Source organism: Filicampus tigris, chromosome 10 (genome assembly GCF_054856515.1).
Source record: "Filicampus tigris isolate MCC_2025a chromosome 10, RoL_Ftig_1.0, whole genome shotgun sequence".
NCBI classification, from domain to species: Eukaryota; Metazoa; Chordata; class Actinopteri; order Syngnathiformes; family Syngnathidae; genus Filicampus; species Filicampus tigris.
The window spans coordinates 2211014-2235019 of NC_141226.1; the positions used below are offsets into that span (position 1 = coordinate 2211014).

Sequence of the window (24006 nt, forward strand, 5' to 3'; positions counted from 1 at the left end):
GATCTTGATAAAATAAACTACTTAAACACATGAATAACTACTTACGGCTCTAATGATTAGTTAAACCCAAAATAGCTGCGTTGCAGGAATTAAATGTTAAGAAAACCCGGAGGAGAAAACTTAAAAAAGATTAAGACAAATGGTTTAGAAGGAAAAGAATACTGGATGAAAATAAGTTTAAAAGGTGGGTGAAAAGGAATGTGTTGAAGAATAAAGAAAGATGAGTGTCATCAGTTTGATGTTGTGGTAAAGAAGGATATTGGGCAGGAGACTTATCAGAAAGGAAATATGGAAATTCCAGCGAGACTATAACTGAATTAGTGATGTCAAGGTTGCTGCGCTAACGGGCAGCAATTAAATTTTGTAATTGATCGCGTCAAAATATTTGACGCATTTAACGCAGACGTAGAATGAACACCGATGCATGATCCCACTCAGAAGTACACAGTGAGCAGTAAAGCGGACGCGTGTCACCTTGTGGGAGTAGAGAGAAGCATTTGGAAAGAGGATGGCAGTTTTAAATCTCAGGACGGTGAGTAAATTGGGTTGCCTCAGCGACTGAGGACGAGTAAAGAAGAGGGTTGTCTTGCTTTGTGTTCATAAAGTCAGTTTAACGGAAGAACACAAGGAGTGCTGATATGACAGCATAACATCAGACAATCATGTTCGTGTGCACTTGAGGGACCACTTCGAATACATAAAGAGGCGCTCAGAAAGTGAACATGCGTGTAAACAGCCCTAGGGCCTGCCTGTTGTAAACTGATAATTCTCAAGGTAATCAATCTTAGGGGGGTGCAATTTGAAGTAGACTTTGGGGCGCCTCTCGCCATGTGCTCTTGGAAGGTTTTCAGGCGGGAAACAGACAAAGAAATTAGCCATTCAGTGTAACCAATGCATATGTAATTACCAAGTTTGAATATTCATCCTGTTCCCTATAAGAAGCAGGACACGAGAAGGGACGTTTGCGCGCGGCAACTCAGAGAGCAACTTCTTTTGGCATCAGCTGTATTGGCCTTAATAAAATCTTATTTCCAATGAACTGAATTGTCGGAGAAGTTCTTCATCAACCAGCCTGGCCTTGCGTCTGCTCCGAAACCGACGCATCGACTGACCCTGCGCCTTGGAAGAAAATACACTACACAGCAGACAGAGGATGATGGCCGTCTGCGATGATGGACCGAGCCTTTGCTGCTACTCTTGCTCGGTAGAGCGAGGAAAGTTCTTGGAGAGTCAGGCCTCCGATCTTGCTGAACACCATAACGATACGTTGCAAGCACTTTTTGTTTTTACAAGTCAGGAATCCAAACTAGCATATATAATTAAATGTTAAAACTGACTCAATAAAACATTTTCATGAAAACAGGATCAACATTAAAACCTCTCAGCTTCCTATAAAAGTGCATTCGCTGATGGGCTTTAGCACAAACCAAATCGATATGCGAATCGAAATTTAGCTTGGTGTCCAGAGTTATCCCTCAATATTTGGATTTTTCCACTACCTGCACAGGATGTCCATGAATAAGGAGAGGGGAAGACTTCCATCTAAAATCAATGACCATCTCCTTTGTTTTAGAAACATTTTAGAAACATTTGTAAAAAGGAATGATCGGACCAATCGCTAAAAGTGTTAAGAACAGCACCATGATCAACGTCCTCATCGTTTAAAAGTGACACAATTACAGAATCGTCTGCAAATTTGATGATGAATATATCCCTTTGATGACTCTGGCACTCATTGGTATATAAAACAAATAAAAGCAGTGAAAGAACACATCCTTGTGGGGATCCAGTAGAGGATAAAAGAACATCTGATAAAACACAATTTACTCTAACTTTCTGAGGTCTATCTGTTAAAAAGTCCATCGACCAGCAAATTAGCCTGTGGTCAACATTGTGTGTGCTAGTGGGAAGGTCTGCTAAAATGTGTGGTTGTATACAATTAAAAGCTGAGGAAAAATCAATAAAAAGTAATCTTGCAAAATTCCTCACTCCGTCCAGATGGCCTTGCACAGTGTTCAAGAGGGTGCACACAGCATCTTCAACACCCCTACCCCCTATAGGCGAATTGGAAAGGATCCAACTTGTCCTGTATCAAACCCATAATCTCATTTTTGATGATTTTTTCAAAGACCTTCATGACCAGGGAAGTAAGAGCTACGGGTCTGTAGTCATGAAGAGATTTGGGTCGTAGAGTCTTTGGCACCGGAACAATGATTGAGTCCTTCCAGAGGTGAGGGACTTTGTGAAGATGAAGAGACTTTTGAAAAATGGAGGAAACAATTCCAGTCAGTGAATCTGCACAGTTTCTCAAAAGACGACCACTAGTAGTGTCTGGACCAGGACTTTTCCTTTCTTTCACTCCCCTAAAAAGTTTAAAAACGAATTCGCTGTTAATATGGATGGAGTGTATCCCTGACACTTGTGGGGGGATGTCTCTATATATTGACAATTCTCCACTAAAATCCATCCATCCGTTATCAATACCGCTTATCCTCACAAGGGTCGCGGGGCGTGCTGGAGCCTATCCTAGCTGTCTTCGGGCAGTAGGCGGGGGATACCCTGAATTGGTTGCCAGCCAATCGCAGGGCACACAGAGACAAACATCCGCACTCACAATCACACCTAGGGGCAATTTAGAGAGTCTAATCAACTTACCATGCATGTTTTTGGAATGTGGGAGGAAACCGGAGTACCCGGAGAAAACCCACGCAGGCACGGGGAGAACATGCAAACTCCACCCAGGGAGGCCGGGATGAACCCATTATCTCTGAACTGTAAGGCGGACGTGCCACCGTGCCGCCCTCCACTAAAATCACGGATATAAAAACAATTATACAAAATATTCAAATCATTTGCAAGTTCAAGGTTTGACTTGCCAGCAAATGAAATGGGGTGCTGTTTGGACCGCATTCCCATCATAGATTTAACTCCCTCCCAGGCAGGGCGTGCAACCCCTGTCCGTGCTCATCATGGTTTGCACTTTTTCCTTATATCTTAATTTGGAAAATTTCAATTCTTTTTTTTACCTGCTTCTGCAGCTCCCTACTGTGGGTGGTCTCCTCGATTAAAACTAATGTTCCTCTGATTAATAATATTTTTCTAAGGATTTAGACACCCACGGCTTATTGTTTGGAAAGATAATTATTTATTTCCTTGGAATATGTAAATCCTCACAAAAGGATATATAATCAGTCACTGTCTCAGTCAAAACATCCAAATCAGGGCAAGTATCTAAAAACAAGTCCCAGTCTGCACAGTGGAAGCAGTCCTGGAGGCGCTGGGTCGTCTCCGCTGACCAGACCGGAACAAGCCGACGCTGCGGCTTAGTTTCCTTCAGGACCAATTTGTACACGGGAATCAAATAAACAACAGCGTGGTGTCTTGTGTCGAGCTCCTCTCGGCATGTTCGGCTCGACACAAGACTCAAGCTCTGAAGAAGCTTGATAACGATCATCAGGTACGTTGCAGCAAGGATAGATGGAAAACAGGCAGGACACCGGCCCTTGAGGACCGAGTTTGGACACCCCTGACTTATAAGCACCCTTAATGGAGCCGTAACAAAGGTCCAGACATTTCGTGTTCCTGGTAAAAACAGTCACATACTGATAAACGTTATGAAGCGACTTCACGGGCTTACACTTGTTAAAGTTGCCCATAATGAAATTGGGTGCGTCCGGTGCAATGTTCTGCAACTTGTGTACCGTCGCCACAATGGTCTGAGTTGCGATGTCAACATTTGCCCTCGGGTGGATATAGACGAGAGTAATACAAATTTGGGGAAACTCTCTTGGTAAATAAAAAGGGCGCAAGGAAACAGATAAAATCGCTATGTCTGAAGTGCACAATGATTCCCTAATCATAGCAGTCTTGTTTATTAATGAATAAACAAAGTCCACCGCCCAGTGATTTATTCGTCACTGTCAGGTCTCTGTCAAGACACAGTGGTTCACCAAAGCCATCAACGTCCAGATCCGATTGTGGATCATGTTGTTTGAGCCACGTCTCCGTCACGGCAATAAGACAGGCATTCCTGTATTACGAGAGGTAGCTAACATTTGCCTATAGCTGGTCGATCTTGTTTCGGAGCGATGCATTGGCAAGAATGATGGTGTAGGAAGGGGAATCCTCCGATGGCCCTGCCTCTTAATCCTCTGCCACGTCTGCCCCTCTTCCTCGCTGCCATCGGCCTGGCGTCACCCCTCTCCTTTTCCTCGGAAGGATCATGCCGAACGATCTCAGCAGGGAACGCAGACACGTCCACAGCGCCCATGGTGGACTCCCAGGGTCGCAGGAGGAACTCTCGGACATAATGAAGGGACTCAGGGTACACACAGAGTCCCCTCGAAAAGTGGCAACATAGAAGTGTCCAAGTGAGGAAAACAGTCATCAGAAGGTTGCCTTAATGACGACAACCCTTAATATAACTTAGTTGTGACTTTAAACAAAATAAAACAGACCATTCGTGCATACGATCTCACACACTGCTGCTGAGTGTCGCCATTACCAGCGCCACCCGCTGGCAAAACTGAGCTGAACTTTATTCACTCAAGTAGAGAATGTCTGTGCTTTTCCCAACTCTGGACTTATGGCATTGTTTTGCCATGAATTGTGCGAGAACTCATCAAGCATTATTTTGCCTGTGAATCACATGAGAAGTCGGGCAAGAGAGCAATAATCGACACCAAGAAACCATATTAATTTTTATCTCATGTGAACTAAAAGGTCCATTGATTTTATCCCAGTCTATTTAATGAACTACATTTTCATCTCATCTTCATTAGTCCATGAAAATGCATACAGATTTAGTCCCAGTTATTGTTTATTAATGGAGGTTTTAGTGGCATCTAGTCTAGTTTTATATTTCCGTGTAGTTTTTGTTAACGAAATTAACTATAATATACACACTTGACAAAGTTGAATTGGCAAGATAATCTGGCGACATAGCTTCACTTTTATCACACAATTATGCCATCTTGAGAGGTAAACTGCTCTATGTAGTTCAACAACTGACTATGTAAGCAGCAGGGTGAGGAGACATGCTAACGTCTAACCAGCCAGTCAGAAATTGCGCCGGAGTGCCACCGATTCCTTGTTTCAGCCACTCACACGCTGCGTTACGTACATGTCAGGCACATGATATCTACTGTCTTAGAACACACGGCAACTGCCCGCAACCATACATTTTGGAAGTCAGTTTTAATGTTACAAAATGGCACTTGAACATCTGATGAAAATGATCTTTTTGAGAAATACAACACAATTGACCTTTACAATAACACAAAAAACAACAAAAACTGCACACTAAAGGAGTGATCGACTGATTACACATGGCAGAATGCGAGAACATACTAGCTCAGGGAATCTGGCATTTACTGATCAAACTATACACTTATTTTAAAGGGAATTTAGAGAGGTAAATGCCAATACAGTGGACCCCTCAATTCAGGGCGGTCAGGAAACCTGGCAGGCGCACGCATAGTGAAAATCCACCTGTAACTCATGCCTGCTGTAATGGGGGGGTACTATAAAATCCATCCATTTTCCAAACCGCTTATACTCACGAGGGTCGCGGGTGTGCTGGAATAACCCAGGGGAAAAAAAAAAAAAAAATTCTAAAAGAAAAGAAAGCAAAATCTCCAGTATATTTTCTCCACATAAAACAATGGGAGGGGGTGGGGACAAGAAAATATTTAATAAAACACTTCAAAGGGAAATCCAAGAATAGGTAAAGCCATGTGTGCCTAACGGTGAGTATGCGGGGGTCCATTGTATATTGGTCAATGCTTTGCAACTCCTTGTCGTTTGCGCTGCTTTTAAAACCGTAAAGTTCCAGCTCAGCCCTGCTCAACTCTGTTTGGGTATTCCGCTTTCAAATAGCAAAGCGGGGAACTGTAAAAAAATAAAGCTGCACTAAGCACATCTGTTGCAACGAGATGCAAAACGACAATGGAGGAGCCTCAATGCCTCCTGTAATTATTTGGAGGCCTGTCGGTAATGTCGCCCGTAAGAAGAGACATATTTGCAGTGCAGCGGAAAAGGAGTATTAGTGAGCTCTTCCCTTGAATTTGCTGGGGCAAATGGCACATTTTGACGTATCAGTCCCATTTTCTGACATTGAGCATGCTCCAAAGATGACAATATCGAGATTAAATTCTCATCCAATTCAATGCAAGACTGTGTAAAACTACAAATGAAGACATTTAAATACAGTGAATTCATTGTTGAAACTGTGATTTTGCCATTTCCAACTGAAAAATTTGTTTACAATAAAGTGGTGCTAGTGGTCTGTTATCACTTGGTTGCACCTGCTGGTTGCTAACTTCTACAGGGATAAGACACAGACATTGAGAAGATATAACAAAAGTTTTACAAACTTTTTACAAGAGTCATTTTGGAGGATTCATCAATCTTCCCCATTTCCTTCAGACACAATTCACCTTTTATTTGTTGTACACAGATCCCAGTACACAGCTTGACTTCATGACTGAAGATGGTTTATATGCTTTACTTGTGTTCTTTAGTTGGGGCAAAATATAGTTCCATGGGTTTGTTCACCTTCCAGTATTTTTCACTGACCAGCTCCAAAGAGAAAGAACCATTCAGCACCTACGGACAGAATTCAGAAATTTAGATGTGAATACACAAATGATGGATTCAATTTGAGTAGGGAACATATTGAGTCAATTCAACACTCACAAACTTTATAAAGGCCTGTGTGACAATATGATTTTTGAAGTCTAAATTAATCACAGCACTGAGCAACAATATACAGTGCTGTACCTTGCCTAACTGCATGAACACATATTGCACAATACAACTAGTGTACATTTTCTGTGAGGACAGGAGCTGCTGATAAGCCGTGCACACGCCTCCCAATAAACGTCAGTCATGTTGGAACGGTGCTTGGACTCAACAATGTTTTCAATCAATGGCCCGAAAGTGCTGCTCCACATTCCCTCCTTCAGTCGGCCAGCAAGCGCAATCGGCGTACTGACCGGTGTGATGCACTGGTCAGCTGGACCTGGTCCCAGTTGCCACCGCCACCGCCACCACACTAACCGGCAGTCGCGACACACGCCATCGGAGGGCGCCCGGCCTCGCGCCTGTGTTCGGGTGGATAGCTCATGTGTCCCCCGAGTCATTCTCCAGCGCATCGCCCAATTCCCCCTGGCCCGTCCGCTCTGCCCCGCCACGGAGCCCACCAAGGATTTGACTTTATGAGTGATAAACCGTACTCTTCCTCATCTGCCTTTATTTGCCAGGTCAGAGCCTTGTCATGGACAATTTTCTTCAACTTTTCAAAATGTTCCACTGGATTGAGATCCGGACTAGTTGCAGGCCATGACACTGACATTATGTGTCTTTCTTCGAGGAATGTTTTCCAAGTTTTTGCCCTTTATAGCCAGATGCATTCCTCATCCATCCATTATCTGAACCGCATATCCTGACGAGGGCCAAGGGCGTGCTGGAGCCTATTCTGAAAAATGCTTTCATCATCCCCAAACGTCCTTTCAATTGATGGAATAAAAGAAAATGTCCAAAATGTTCATGTCAAGTTTTGCATTTATTGGGGATGTAATGACAACCACCTCCCCAATGCCCTTAGCAGACATGCAGCCCCATATCATCAATGACTGTGGAAATTTGCATGTTTTCTTGCACTGCGGCTTATAAATCTCAATGGAAGGGCACCAAAGAAAAAAGTTTCCCAATGCAGATTCGCTCTTCATCACTGAATATGACTTTCATCCAGTCATCCACAGTCCACGGCTGCTTTTCCTTAGCCTGTTTAGGTGTTCATGATGGCTTTCTTTAGCTTTTCTGTATGTAAATCCCATTTCCATTAGGTGGTTTCTCAAGGCCTAGATCAGTCATATCCTAAGTCCGGCTCGGGGGCCAAATGCGGTCCCTGGTCAAATTTGATCCGGACCGCACCCTTTGTCATACAATTAATAACGTCTGTCACGTGACAAGCGTATAAAATACAATCTAAATACAAATTCGTATTGACATACACGAGGGCAATAGCACTCTGTCCAACTCCATAACCCTGTGTGATCCTTTCCGGACAGTTTTCTAAAATGGCGACAATGAATAAAAAAGTGAAAGTTGACAGCGAGGGCCAACAATTTAACCCTTTAATGGCCACCGTATCCATTTGGCACACTAACTTTAGATTGTTTTAAAATATAGACATTTGCTTAGAAGTTAACTTTAACTCATTAAACCTTCTTTTATACTTGGTATACATGTGTTATGCCCAAAAAGAACACTTAAAAACTTTCTGGGGAGAGGCATTATGCACTTTAAGGAGGGTTACCAGCAAGATGGACATTTTTCTCACTTATAACATTTCTGGTTGGTTTTTCAAAGGTTGGAAAGTTTTTTTTTGTCATGTGGTTTAGGAATGACTACTGAACATAATCAGGTCAATTGTTGAAGAAAAAAACAAAAAATAGGGAAGCAATAATTTTTCAAAAACAAGCTGTGCCAAACGAATACTCTGGACGAATTAGGCATTAGAATGTAGCAACAGGACATGCACGTTGTCTGCCTCTGCAAACATCCTGTGCATGGTTATCTCAGTCAATATGTGAAATTTCAGACACAAAGTAGCTTTAGTATTCATTTCTTGTGTTTCAGTGACTCAAAGACTCATGATTGCCCCACCATTCAAATGCAAACCTTGTAGCGACCCTTACTTCCTCCTTGTCTAAACCAAAGAATGGCATGTGTGAATTGGTCACTGAACTTTTCTGATTTCTATACAATGATGGACTTTGTTGAATATGAACAACTCCTTTGCATCTAGATGCAGTATCCAGTCGTTGACATGAATATGCAAATATTCAAATGCAGGCCTTGTAGAGAGCCTTATTGTCTTGTCTAAACCAAAGCATGGCATGTGTGAATTAGTCACTGAACCTTTCTGATTTCTGTAGACAAAGGCAAGTTAATGGACCTTGTTGAATACCAACAACACCTTTTGCCTGTAGATCAATTATTGAGCTGAGCCATTCCTGGTTCCAGAAAAAATATTTGACCTTGAATATTGAGTTAAAAAGTTCAGAGAATATTTAATTTCCAGTTGTTATTCGCGTTTGAAATGTAATTTGCACTGGTGAATACTTTTACGCTTGCCCCGCGGCGTCGGGCTGACTGTCGGCGCGTCGCGCTGCCTTTATTCTACAATTTAATGAACATCCTCTGAGACTGGTGATGCCATAATTTTGCAAGGGGGTGTATTTTTCACTTCCACACACACGGACACACACACAGTGGCGCCTTGATATAAGAGTACCGTATTTTCCTGACTATAATTCGCTCCGGAGTACCGAGTAAGTCGTCAGTAAGTCATAAAATGCATAATAAAGATGAAAAAAACATATATAAGTCGCACTGGAGTATAAATCGCATTTTGGGAGAAAATTGTGCGCTTAGTACACATCATTTCCACCGAGCTACGATTCTACATGTAGCATACAAGAAAGTTACGGTAAGATAACTTTAAACTCACCAAAACGATTGTAGATCGCGTAAATAAGTATTTCATTCATCCCCGAGCATGTAGAATGTTTCCAAGTCTCCAAAAGTATTTAAGTATTCGGTCGTAATTATGTCTTTCTCTCCTCTTTGCTGAGTGTGCTCCTCCTTACGTGTGTGGCTGCATGATGCAATACCCCAGCCAGAGGCAGGCAACTGCCTGTTTGTGGTTCGTTCTTATTCAACCATCGTCAGTAAATAACTGAGACAATTGTGTGTACCAGTAATGACCATGCAACATTTATATAGGAGCTGAATTGTGGCTGATTGTACTGTGTTGTTGACTGAACATACTAATCGCTATCGCTAATGCTTAATCGCGGTTGCTAATCGTTAGCATGTCTGCCTGTTTGTGGTTTATTCTTGTTCAACCATCGTCTGAAACTAGCTTAGACAATTGTGTGTAATGACATTTATATACGAGCTGAATTGTGGATGATTGTAGGTTGTTGACTCAACATACTAATCGCTATCGCTAATGCTAATCGCGATCGCTAATCGTTAGCAAAGGCTCATCTTGTTCATGTTTATGAAAACACGTGTATGTAATGCATAGATTGATAGTATTTTCTGTTTCTTGTGCAGTTTCACAATATAAACAGGCAATTTCGCTGCACACCTGGAGTCAGTGGAGTTTGTGAATGTTTAGCTGTTTGGATAAGCTGGCTTCCTCGACTAGCAAGGCCCGTTAGTTTAACAAAACATTAGACTTTACCTGTTTAAATTAATCATGCATTTTAATAGCTTTTAGGTTGTATCTTATGTTTCTTTATGTTGGTTACAATAACATGTGAAATGATATAGAAGTAATTGTCATGGCTTGTTAGTGCTGATTTGTATTTATGATGTTTTGCCTCCCTCTGCAGGCGCTTACCGCTAAAGCGTCTGCAGAGGGAGGCAAAACATAAGTCACATGTCAGCACTAACAATCCATGACAGTAATGTGGTAATAATTTAACACATAAATCGCTCCAGAGTATAAATCGTACCCCGGCCAAACTATGAAAAAAAAGTGTAACTTATAGTCTGGAAAATACGGTATGTATGTATATGTATATATATATATATATATACTCACAGTGAACTGGTTTCCAGCAGTGGGTATGTAGATAGTATACTGCTTCTCTGAAGCTGCCTCCACATTAACAGGACTTGCCTCTGTATTTCTTCGAAGCTCCTCCAAAGCCAGACGGACAGCCAGGTATTTAGACAGGTGATCCACTGTTGCATTTCCAGACGTCTTTATGTAGCGCGGCACAAACTCCACACTACATTGACGCAAACAACAACAGAATTTATTCCACAAACGCAATATTTATCAGAAGGCCATGTTTCAACTAGAGGGCCTGCTGGTTTGGGTTGACTTCCGCTTTACGATGAGTTTTAATTTTTTGTATTTATCCTTGCTCACGCTATCGTGCACCCTTGGTTGAATAAACATTGTATTTTCTCTTAAATTTTGTGTTATCGTTGCTTTGGGCTTTAAAGTTCTGGACGCAATTGTAACTGCCTTGTACAGTGGCGGCAAGAGTATTCATACATGGTGAAACTTTCCAAAATTACAAATGATATGAACTTTTATTTACCTGTTGTGACCATCATCCTTTTCCATCAGTGTGGGATGAGGCCTGAAAACTAATTCTATTTCACTGGCACCGCTGTCAATCACCGAGTCACCTCCTCCATTCTCAGCAGCATTGTCCATGTCAAGGCCACTGTCATCACTTGTCTTGGTGCGCTTTATGCTTGGACCAGCCTCCTGAAAGATTGTTTCAGATTCATAGTATAGAGAAAAGGCTCAGAGAGGCATATGACACTTTTCCATTAGCCCCAAACAGCACCACACCACTCTGCTATGCCTGGCACCACACCACACGGCCTCCATTGCTTTTCCATGACAACAGACGCATGGCAGGATGGCGATGGGATCAACTGAAGCTTGCGCTGCACTATTCACACTCACCGCTTGTCATAACATTTCACAAGGGGTGAGTCACTATTTTTGGGACGATTCAAAATATGAATTGCTGTTGCATAATGTGCATGATGCGACGTCGCAAAGTACAGCCCATTAAATGCACAGACCTCATGGGTTTCAGCCAAGATGATTATAGGGACTTGTGATTTCAAACAGGAGAAATGAAGATGAAAACTGCTTATTTTCTCTTGGTTGTGTTCCGTTTTAATCAGCAAAGTTGCCACCATGTTAAAAAGCAATGTTAGGAAAGAATCTGTTCAGGTACATACATTACAGTTCAAAATTGTTCTGTAAGTGTAATGTATTGTTAGCTATGGGCATGTGAAGCCCTTTGAGACTTTGCTGTGATTAAGGATAACGCATGTGTGTGTGTGTGTGGGGGGGTGCGCGTGTGTGTTTGTGCCTACTCTCATCTGGTCCGCTCCTAGCTACTCGAATGCCTCGTCAAATCAACAAAATAATTCACACTCATCATGGCACCCACCTGTATTAGCCTGTTCACCTGTGGCATGTCCTAAAATGGTGTTTGATCAGCATTCCTCAAATTTCTCAGTCTTTTATGCCACCTGTCTAAGCTTTTTTTGGAAGATGTTGCAGCCATAAAATTCAAAATTAAATATTAATTGCTAAAAACAGTAACGAGTTTGAAGATTTAAATATCTTGTCTTGTAGTGTATTCAAATAAATATAAGTTGAATTAGACTTGCACATCATTTTGTTCTGTTTTTTATTTATGTTAAACACAACGTGGCAACTTCATTGGAATTGGGTTTTGTATTTCAATTGAGTACCGTATTTTCCCGACTATAAGCTGCAACTTTTTTCCTAGGTTTTGAACCATGCGGCTATTCTGTGCATTTTTCTTCCGCCTGTATGGGGCCCTCTAACCGGAATTACAATACAATTGCCATCAACAGGATGTGATTGCAGGTGAAGGAGTTCAACAGGCGAGGATGCTATGGACTAGGTTAAGCACTAGGCGTCCTATTGGGTGGTATGCGGAAGTAGATCTGACAAACTGGAGTGACAGGCTGTGTATTTGTCGATTCAAAAACATGTTACAATGCAAGAAATTGGCGGGGCTTTAAAAGGATAAATTAGACAATGAAGCCAGAAACCGATATCTTTCAAAAATAGACATTATAAATTGTTTGGATCCCAACAGAATTCCCAACACTGGGTGGAGCTATGAACCAGACCTACTTCCTCCTTTGTGTGGGTCGGATACTTACGCGTACCCTGTGTGAACAGAACAATTACAACACCGTCATTCGGACTAAGATACGTGCTGTGTGTTTGCTTGTGAACCGTCCACTTAACGTACACGGACGTACTTGTGTCCTTTGTAACAGTGTATGTGATCATTGATCATTCCTTCTTTCCTTTTACCTCACTCACTAAGTGCAGAAACGTATGTGACTAAAAGAGAGAAAGCGAAGAGGAACTTTATTTTTAAACTACCGCTATGAAAATGTACGTAGCATACTCTCGCCAAGACAGAAGGTTGTTTATGGTGAAATGTTTTCATCTTACAGTCGATAACCAAGTCATCCGACTTCGTTTTGACAGGCCCGAAACTAGGGTTCCCTCGGTCTTCCGCCAAGCAGGAAACCGATAAAAACTAAGTCTGTTCTTAAATTTTCTTCCTTTGCGATTATGGGTGGCATTGCTGCATCCCCGAACACAGCAACGGTTCACCATGTTTATATATTTCGGCCATCTAAATAAAGCGAGAAACACAGCGAGTTCGTCTTGCGTCTGACTACAACAGTAGTGACGTCGCTTCCAGTGCGCTCCAATACACTACCCTGGTAGCGACGGCAGCGATTACGCACCGTGCACGGGTCCCATTTTTCAACATAGGTGCGGCTTATATATGTTTTTTTCGTTATTATTATTTTTTTAATAGAGTGGTTGCGGCTTATACAGTATGTCACAAAAGTGAGTACACCCCTCACATTTCTGCAGAAATTTTATTATGTTTAATAGAACAACACTGAACAAACATCGCTTTGACACAATGAAAGGTAGTCTGTGTAAAGCTTATATAGCAGTGCAAATTTATTTTTCCCCTAAAAAAACTCAAAATATAGCCATTAGTAGCTAAACCCCTAGTAACAAAAGTGAGTACTAGGGCTGTGCAATTAATCGAAATTAAATTATGATTTCGATTATTACACTCCACGATTACAAAATTGGCATAATCGTAAAAAAACAATTAATACTAATTTTGAGTTGTTTTGAGACATCACGAGTTACTCTGCCGCGCCGTCCTCTCCAAGCTAGCTAGCTAGCCAGCCAGCCCGCACCCCGCAAGTCACACTGCACACGCTCCTACTCAACGTTTTAACAGAGTAACAGACCTAAAAATGGCACAAGACCCACCACAGGAACGACTTGTAAACAAGCAAGGCTCAAAATCGCTTATTTAGTTACATTTTGGATTTGCCGTGGAAGACGGTGAGCAAAGACGTATAAAGTGCAAGTTGTCTCTCCTTCCACCGGCAACACAACGAATCTATTCAACCATCGTTTGGTTTACGATGACGTTATGATACAAAGCAACAAAACACCGAGTTAGATTTGGCGTCGTCCTCAACGCAAATCTCAATCGTTGAAACACTGTACGCGGCAACCCGCTAAATAACATATCTTATACAAATATACACTACTTTTACTAGCACAAAAATAGAAACCATGCTAAACTTTATTACTGTGACTTAAGTTAAATTTCTTGTGTATGAAGTACATTTTTTTGTGTTCATTTTTGTTTCAAATTGCTTCAAATGCAATTTGCAAACATATTATTGGTCATTATATTGTAATGCAGTTTATATATGGCCTACTGTAATTTAGAAGTATTATATAGATTACGTACTAGTATGGCCTACTGTAATTTAGAAGTATTGTATAGATTACGTACTAGTATGTAACAGTCAACATTTAAATTAGTTTGACCCAATCAGCATATCATATTTATAATTTATCAGAAGCAAATTACTTTAACTTTGTTTACTATGTGTAAAAATTACTTTAAAAACAAAACAAAAAAGGCTCCAGTCAAAGGTCTAAATGTATAGATGAATAGCATGTCTGTTATTCTGTCAAAATTGGCATTTTACTCCAAGAAGTTTACTACTTTGGCAATTCATAAGTGCATAGCAAGTTAACTCGTTTGTTTACACAAGGAAACCATACTTCAATTTATCCAAATTTTATCCATTTTAAATTATAAAAAAAAAAAAAAAAAAAAATAAATGTTGGTTCCAAAACTAACAAATTATTATAGCGTTTCAAAGAATTTTGTCTTAATATTTGTTTAAACCTGTTCTTGTTTTGTAGCAAAAAATAAATGATTGTTTGAATAATCGTGATTTCAATTATTATCAAAATAATCGTGATTAATATTTTTTTCATAATCGAGCAGCCCTAGTGAGTACACTCTACAGTGAAAGTTCCTGAAGTGTCAATATTTTGTGTGGCCACCATGATTTTGCAGAAGCGCCTTAATCCCCCTGGGCATGGATTTCACCAGAGCCTCACAGGTTGCCACTGGAATGCTCTTCCACTCCTCCATGACAACATGACGGAGCTGGGGGAAATTCGAGAACTTGTGCTTCTCCACCTTCCGCTTGAGGATGCCCCAAAATGTTCTATTGGGTTCAGATAGTTGGAGACATGTTGGCCAGTCCATCACCTTTACCCATAGCCCCTTTAGAAAAGCCGTGGTCATTTTAGAGGGGTGTTTGGGGTCATTGTCATGCTGGAACACTGCCCTGCGACCCAGTTTCCGGAGGGAGGGGATCATTCTCTGCTCCAGTATTTCACAGTACAGTACATGCTTGAATCTATGTGTTCATGTTGAAATGCAACTCCCCAACTCCAGCTGCACTCATACAGCCCCAAACCATGACATTCCCACGTCCATGCTTGACACGACACAAACATCTTTGTACTCATCTGGTGGCCGCTACACATGCTTCACAACATCTGAGCCAAATAAATTCATCTTTGTCTCAACAGACTAGAGGATATTTTTCCAGTAAGCCATGATGGCCTTTGTTGACATATCCTCAGCAAACCTTTGGCAGGCTTTCTTGTGGACAGCCTTCAAAAGAGGCTTCTTTCTGGGGCGACAGCCATACAGACCAATTTGATGAAGTGTGCAGCGCATGGTCTGAGTACGACCAGGCTGACCCCCCAGCTCTTCAATCTCTGCAGCAATGCTGAAAGCACTCCTGTGCCTATCTTTCTTGGATTGCATTTGGATGTGACGCTGTGCACGTTCACTCAGCTTCTTTGGGCGTCCAACACGAGCCCTGTTGTGAGTGCATCCTGATTTTTTTAAAACACTAGAGGATCTTGGCCACTGTACTGCAGCTGAACTTCAGGGTTTTGGCAATCTTCTTGTAGCCCTGGCCAGCCTTATGTAGTGCCAAAATTCTTTTCTAAGGTCCCCAGAGAGTTCCTTGCCATGGAGTGCCATCTTGGGAGTTTCAGTGACCAGTGTGACAGGTTGTAAGAGCTGTACTACAAATTGAACACACTGGCTCCCTATTCACAACTGAGACCTAGTAAGAGTAAGGAGTCACATGGTATTTTGGAGGGAAAATGACAAACAGTGCTTTGTTTGGACATTTAGGGGTGTAGTGTCTTTGGGGTGTACTCACTTTTGTTGCTTGGGGTTTAGCAATTAATGGCTATATTTTGAGGTTTTTTTTTTAAGGGAAAAATAAATTTACTCTGCTATATAGGCTTGACAGACTACTTTTCATTGTGTCAAAGCGATGTTTCTTCAGTGTTGTTCTATTAAACATTATTAATTAAATCTCTGCAGAAATGGGAGGGGTGTACTCCTGTGTATGACATACTGTATAAAGGTGCACCTTATAGTCCGGAAAGCATGGCACTGAATGACAAATAACTACTAGAGCAATCAGAATGAGAAAAAGGTCTTTCCGACAGCAATCAGAATAGGAAAAAAACGTATTTGATATGTAATTTAAGTGACGTTAGTGGTGTAACGTTACGCTAAATCACATTTCGGTTCTGTACGGTTTCTTGGAAACTTCGGTTCAGTATATTTTCGGTACATATTTTTTTTTCAAAATATTTACTTTGAAAAGATGACAAGTAAATGGTATATTTTTTAGAAAAAAATGTGAACTATTCGGGTGATATTCTAAGAAATTAGACCAGAATAAAAAATACACTAACAGTAAAGATCTCTTAATTTTGTAAATTGTAAAAAACACTCAGCAGCAACAGCCTATGACACATTTAAGCATTCAAGTAAAAAACAAGTTGTCATTACAATACAAATATACACTTTTTGTGATGGAAAAAAACCCCATACAATAACAGTTACAAGTATTGCTAACTATTAAAACTCTTTTTGGATGGATGGATGGATGGATGGATGGATGGATGGATGGATGATGGATAGATAGATAGATAGATACACAGACAGGGCATGTGTAATAAAAGCAAAAATATGTATTGATCAAGTCAAAACTGACCTGACAAAGTTTTTTCCTTTTTCATTATTGTTTTTTTCTATTTATAATAATTGAAAGTTCAGTTAGTTCTAATTTTCTTTTACTACAAGGAGACAACGTTTCGAGGGGATTGGAAAAAAAAAAAAAGGTTAAATAAGAAACGAGCGCATCAGACTCTGATAATGGCATTTATTGTAGTTTGTCCGATTGATGGTGCCGTAGCGTGACGTCATTTGTCACCGGCAGATGATTTGCATTTTGATTGCGAACAGCCAATCAGAATCACTACGTTTTACATATGGCAATTGACGGCACTAAGTTAATTAAATCATATCTAAAAAGCACAGTGACTTATTTTTTGCAGTTTATTCGCTTCGTTTTACTGAGGTTTGTTCCTGCTTGTATTTTGTGTCTATGATTTGCATTTTATTTTATGAAACCGAGACAGTGATTATTGTCACAAACAACTTCTCAGCCCTTTTAATTGTTGTCAATGGTGTAAAGACAAATTAATTACTTGGCAGAGAGTTCACTCGCGCACTGACGTTGCAGCGTGAGGCTCCAAGTGCGACAAGACTTTTTTATTTGAGCATTGCTGGAAGTTATAGCTTACAATCAAATGATATTACTTGCTAAATGATGTCAACATGTGTATTATGGTCCTAAATTTTGTAGCGCGTTACCAGTCTGAGTAACTGAAATAATATTACCAAAAAAAAATCGGAGTAACAAGTTACATTACGTCGTTACTGCCTAAATGTAAAATATTACTGTAGCGCGTTACTTTTGTAACGCGTTACACCCAACACTGTCGATGATGATATACTTAACCCACCGCTAGTGCACTCCATAATGGCGAACGCTGCAACTGCAGATATGATGCGTTGCTGCTGCAGAGGGACATCAATCACTCAATCAACACAGACGGAATTTTACGCTGTAGTGAGCGATATCCATCGCTCTGGCTGAGGGCGGGCACAAAATTAGCTGGAGGTGGCCGCCACGCAATTTTGAACGCAGGAGAAATCCTGGAATTGTATTTTGTTTGTGTGAATGCTCAGACGCATGGAAAGTTAGAGTGAACATTGAGCACTAGCAATGTTTCTATAACGAAGCATGTCTTCAAAAATACAATGTGTATAATAATTCTTTGTTGTTGTGTGTTTAGTTTTACAGTAACCTCTATCTGGGGTGGGCACACTCGGAGAATGCATATCACACGCTTGCTGCACAAGCAACACATTCAGGGTGCTTTCACAATGTAGGAACTTTCCAACAGACACAGCGCCATTCGTCACATTGTTATTATTCAATTATAATGTTTCTATGATCATAAGAGGAAGCTCAAGATACACCTTTTTAGTTTGGCTTTTAACTCATTTTAAGTAATGTATCTTTTCTTTTGACTGAGGATTCTTCTTCTCTTATTTTACTGATTTTAGTTCTAAAATTATATTACTGTTTTTTTTTTAGTTTTGTTGTTCTCTGTTGTTGTTGTTAGCTTTTAGCTCCAGTGTTTCCTCATGGGGGGCCCTCCGCGTTGGGGGGGTGACTGCCCTTCCCGCAGGGGCCGTCATCGCAGGGGCTCCTTGGGGGTCCACCCGGCTGATCCGGGCCGGGGGTCTCTGTGATGGCGGCACTCCCTGCGGCCCTTGGGCTGTCATTCCCCTCAGCGTGAACAAGCCCCCTTGGGTACCCTTTCCTCATATGGTTCCTCTGTGCCTTGTCATGCCTTTTTTAACAAAGTTAATCAGGTTGTGTGCTTTGTGTGTATATGTGGGGTGTGTGTAGGTGCAAGTGCTGATGTACTAGCGGATATATATCTTTGGGTTTGTTGGGAGGGAGTGCGGGAGCGGGTCTTCCTTTTTATGTTGTGTTTTGGACTTTTTGGACTTGGATTTTTACTGGACAGCACTTTGAGTTGCATTCTTTTTGTATGAAAAGTGCTATATAAATAAATTTGATTTTATTTTATTTGATAAGCAGCCAATATCAAAATCAAAATTACATTTTGATTAATTGCCCAGCCCTACCTTGTAAATATCTGAATGAAAATGTAATTTCCCTTTGGTATTATAGAGTAGTATGATGTGCTGTCGATAAATTACCTGATTGCTGTGGACGGATGCATTACTGCAGTGTGAGGAGTCTCCATTATCTTCAGCTCCACTACCATTCTCCACTGTTTGTCTTTTACCACGCTGCAGTCTGACAATAAAGAAATGTAATTAGTAAAGTGCAGTCTATAAGCAGTGTTTCCACCAACAGTGTAGTACAGTGCAGTTCAGCTCAACAAACCTTTTAGGTGGGGGTGTTTTTTGTCAAGGCCAATACCAATTATTAATTGGTCAAGGAAGCCGATAATCGAAAAAAAAAAAAATTTGCGGTAAAAGTGAAATTATTGGCATGAAAATGTCAAGTATTACAAACTTCCAACACTTGACTAAATGCCTTTAACTTATTCACTGCCTTTGACGAATTGACTTGTCTTTTAAGAGTCCAGCCATTCAATCCCAGAAACTTACATTTTTTCCCCAAATTTTTTCAAACGTTAGGGTAAAAGAGTGTCTGAAAATGTCTGGCAGTGAATGAGTTATCTTTATTCTTTATTTTTATTAATTTATTTTATTAATCTTTATTTTAAATTCAAATAAGGAGAAAAGTGCATGTTCAACTAGGGTTCCCACACTTTTCTTGAATGTCTTGAAGTGGGCCCGTCGTGTTTGACCATCCGGTTCAAACATACATTCTGAGAACCACCCACATAATATCCGGTTCAAACATACATTCTGAGAACCACCCATAAGAGAGTCTACATGAATGCATGTGACAAGTTGGTTTACCTGGTCATAGCCTGTATCTTCAGTCCTTCCTCTATGCTGTGGGAAAGTGCTTGCTGGTTGTTATGTTTGCTAATGCGGGCCAACACTCTTTCCTGGTGTGCTTCATACTCATCCCGGCTAGGGTAAATTTTACCTGAGAGATAAATGACAGCAAAAATAAATTATTTTTCACTCTGGTTAAGACCGTATACCACTGAGGGATGAAGAATATGCTTCGCTTTAACGTGGTTCCAGTGAGACCTCAGTCAAGTGTACTCAGTTACCCAAGCACTTAATTTGGTATTTCACGATCGATAACATTACGTTAGCTTAGCAAGTAGCATCGCTTCTCCATCTTTCCCCTCTGTCAATTATTCCTCGTAATCCGTTTGTGAGAATGATACTAGTTTATTTGCCACAATTGAGACTGTGATTACTTGTGGTGCAACAGATCTTCTTTGATCCGTACGGATCACGCATCACGGTTCGGGCCGCTAGTGAGCTGCTGTAGCCCAAGTAGCAAAGTAGCACTGATCTTGTCTCGATTTGCAGAGTAGACGACAAACACACCCGTCTCCGCCGTTCAATTATAGGAAATAAAAATCTGTGATTCTCATTTGTGCTATTTTTTGAAGGAAGCACAAAATGCAATTTTACACTCACTAAACAATACAATGTGAAACTGTTTATTTTGAGCCTGGTGTAGTTTGAAGTAGTACCTAGGATTCCTTGCGTTTTTTTTTTTTGTAAGTAGTTAATACGGGTTTGTTGTTAGTTCATTGTTTCCCATGGTACAATTCGTTATTTGGATTCAGCCACCTTGTATCTATTCATTTTCATGAACTGTTAGATTTAGTATTGCACCGTATGTGCAAGATACGGGTCGCATATGGGCAAAAAAATCTGATCGGGGTCGCATTTGCCTGCGGTGTGAAACTAGCCTGTGATAGTCATGTATTATGATTCACGTCTCTGTTGTGGTTCAGTCTGTCACCTGGTGGCTGTGTGCATAAGAATGATAAGGTAAATCATTTGCCCATCAATTCAAGCTACTGCTCTCATTTTTACTACTTATATGGAACTGCTGGTGAAACATGACATGATAGGCACAAAAGTACAAAAGTGACACGACACACACTTTACTATTGTCCTCACAATATATATCGTCAAATCACCCGGCTCTAGCCAATGATGGTTCTGGCAGGGCCACCACAATTTGGCATATAGTGGCCCGCACCCAAAACCCGAAAAGGCTTAACTTTGAACCCTGTATATGGTGTTGTTTTTTTTGGAAGAAGTGTGTTGAGGAGCAAATAAAAAAGTAATGATGGCTAACTTTAATCAACTATTAGGTAGTTGATTAAAACATTAAATCAAGTAACATTTGCATAACATTGAATTTCACACAACTCCTACATTTTTTTTCTGCAGGCATCAAACAAAAGATGTATTGAATAGGAAACTTACTTATCAGGGCATCAAAATTAGGGTCTGGACGCAGCGACCTCTTGGACACCAACTTTTTGCGACATGTAGGACATTCTTTATTGCTGAAACAACAAATCACAGGACAAAGAAAAATTGGCAGCATTGAAAAAAATGTAAGAACAGATACTAATGGTGCAATGATTAGTCAATAAAAAAATAAGAATTGTTTTTGATAATCAAAACCAAACAAGCACACATCAAACAAGTATTCATGAGACAGTGACGGGTATTTTCCTTTGACAGTAGGTGGCGCAAGCACAACGATGAAAAATGTTTCAAAATGGCCTGGTCTCACCATCATGTGCGAAATTTTAAGACAGGGTTTGTGTAGGTCAGGGGTGTCAAAGTCAAATGGACGGAGGGCCAAATAAAAAAATTTGCGCCAAGCCGAGGGCTGGAATAATAGAATGTTCATTGAAATTTTTAAAAATGTACAGCTTGGATTGGGTCCTTCGCGCCTGCTGATGATGTCACGCGTCATATTTCTGCTATATTTCTTTCCCTGTATGTTTGTCACCCCCCTGCCTATTGTGTTTTTATCTTTGGAGTTACTAAATAAGGGTTCATTTTAAGATGCTACTTTTGCGAGGCAGCTCGCACGTCACTTTTGCGTCCGTTTGCGTTTCTCCTGCTAAACTGGAAACAATTTTCTGGTTGACTCGGGCTGCAAAATTGTGTGTACTGTACATAATGTGAAGTAAAACGGAGAGGATCATATGATTGGTATGATGTCTCCAGCTGACTATTTTAGAGTGGCAAGGTATGATTGTGGGTGCTCCTGTAGGAAAACACAGGCCCATATTCCAATTGACACGTCTATTTATTGTGGTCTGCAACAACACAGACAAAGAATAACCTAGCAACATCATCCGATGCATATCCATTAGTTACGCCTAAACATACGCCTTAACATTACAATTCACTGTATTAAGCAATTAAACAGCCAAACAATACATACAATACACATTCACACGTTTCATCACTAGAATAGTTAGCATACTAGCTGAAATAATTAGTGTTTATCAACGTGCCATCACTCACGAGAACATATCTAGGCTATTATGTACATCAGTTACCTGACACGAACCTAAATGATTAAACTCACCTTTTAACATTTACACACAACAACAAACGTGGTGAAACACGGGAAATCTGCAACTACTGAGTTTGCTGGCACGGACAAACTACTAGCTAGATTTGTCGAAGGAGGAAAAAAGAAAAGGAACCACGTCTCTCGCAATCAACACTTGGCGCTCGAAGAGCGTTCAATGCCTGCTCACAGTGTGGGACGTTTCAGCACTACATCGAAACTTAATGAATTTATCAAATGCCAACAATTATTAACAATAAAACAACGTGAGATTTCTAACATGAAGTATTTCTTAATAAAGTGTGTTTTACTCCAAATATGTTTTCACCACAATCCGATTCTGCAATGAAATATATTACAGAAAACGAATTGGGTTTTCTGTGTTCTAGTCGAATTTGTGTCTTGCCAAGTTATGTTGTTTCCGAGGTCAATAAATGCATCGTGCGGGTCGTTGGATGGGAGGGCATGCGAGCGAGAGTAGCGGAGGACAAACAGGAGAGCCGTTGCTCTTTTTTGACTGAACGGTTGTCGTACTGTATTGGCGTCGGCTGCGGCCCACAGTAGACGGTTGGACTAATAAAAACGTGATAATTAAACTAAGTCTGTGTTCTTGGACGACGCTACAATATATTTTAAATCGTGACATCATCGGCAGGCGCGAAGGACCTGATCACATCTGCTACCCACACCGGCTTGCTGCGGGCCGGATCTAATAATAAAGCAATATCATCCCAGGGGCCGTAGAAAACCTTCTCGTGGGGCGGATGCGGCCCGCGGGCCTTGACTTTGACATATGTGGTCTAGGTCAAGTTACAGCAGCTTTTGTTGTTACAGTGAATGATCAGAATTTGTGGTGCCGATATGACCACGCCCTGCGGCAAAAATTGACAATATTCAGTATAAAGCATGCTCAACATGTTGAGGCTTAAGGGCTGCACGATTTTAGGAAAAAAATGTATTGCAATTTTTCTGACATTGCAATTACGAGTCGATTTGTGATTGTCTTGAAATCAAGCTTCAGTGCAATATTCACAATGTACAGTAAAACTTTCCAAATATGACAAAATGACATACCATCAAAAACTAAACAAATACTATATAAAAAGAGATTTTGTGAGGGAGGCAGTCAATTTAAGGTTTTTCAAATTGCTATAGTAAGGCAAGACCTACTGTACTACTTGCCGTCATGTATAAATGTGATTCTTTGTAATAGTTTAAATAAATATATTTATTTAACGAAAAAATCCTTACATTTTGTACTCATATACATGTTCTTCGTACATAAATGGAAGATTGTGTGTAAAAAAAACATTTTCTCCTTAAAACCACTTTTGTCCTCTCTAGAGGAAATCAAAGCCTAGATGTCACTGCATTTCTTAAATTTCTACGAAAAAAACCCAGAGGTTATGGTGTTCGATCCCAGTGTCTCTTCTACATTCCACCCTGTTGACCTGGGCCCCTGGCTTCTTATCTAAATCCAACAGTCTCGAACTTGGGTTTTAAATTGGACAGTGATTTTAAATGGGACCGGCAAATCAGTGCTGTTGTTCGATCAAGCTTCTTTCATTTTAGGCAGCCGGCTGAGGT

The 24006-nt window shown here is 40.6% G+C and overlaps 1 protein-coding gene across 2 annotated transcripts in view; it reads right to left on the reverse strand.

The window, feature by feature from the left end:
• Window positions 1–5177: 5177 nt before the first annotated feature.
• The window catches only part of rnf2 (ring finger protein 2), a 37993-nt gene continuing 19164 nt past the window's right edge, over window positions 5178–24006 (reverse strand). For both annotated transcript variants that reach the window (XM_086042996.1, XM_086042997.1), the window contains exons 4-9: window positions 21309–21391; window positions 19863–19995; window positions 19128–19227; window positions 11130–11302; window positions 10622–10811; window positions 5178–6606 (exon numbers count right to left, since the gene is read on the reverse strand). In XM_086042996.1, the coding sequence (XP_085899122.1) occupies window positions 6505–6606; window positions 10622–10811; window positions 11130–11302; window positions 19128–19227; window positions 19863–19995; window positions 21309–21391 (781 nt within the window). In that variant the 3' untranslated portion in view covers window positions 5178–6504. The remainder of the gene's footprint in view (window positions 6607–10621; window positions 10812–11129; window positions 11303–19127; window positions 19228–19862; window positions 19996–21308; window positions 21392–24006) is intronic.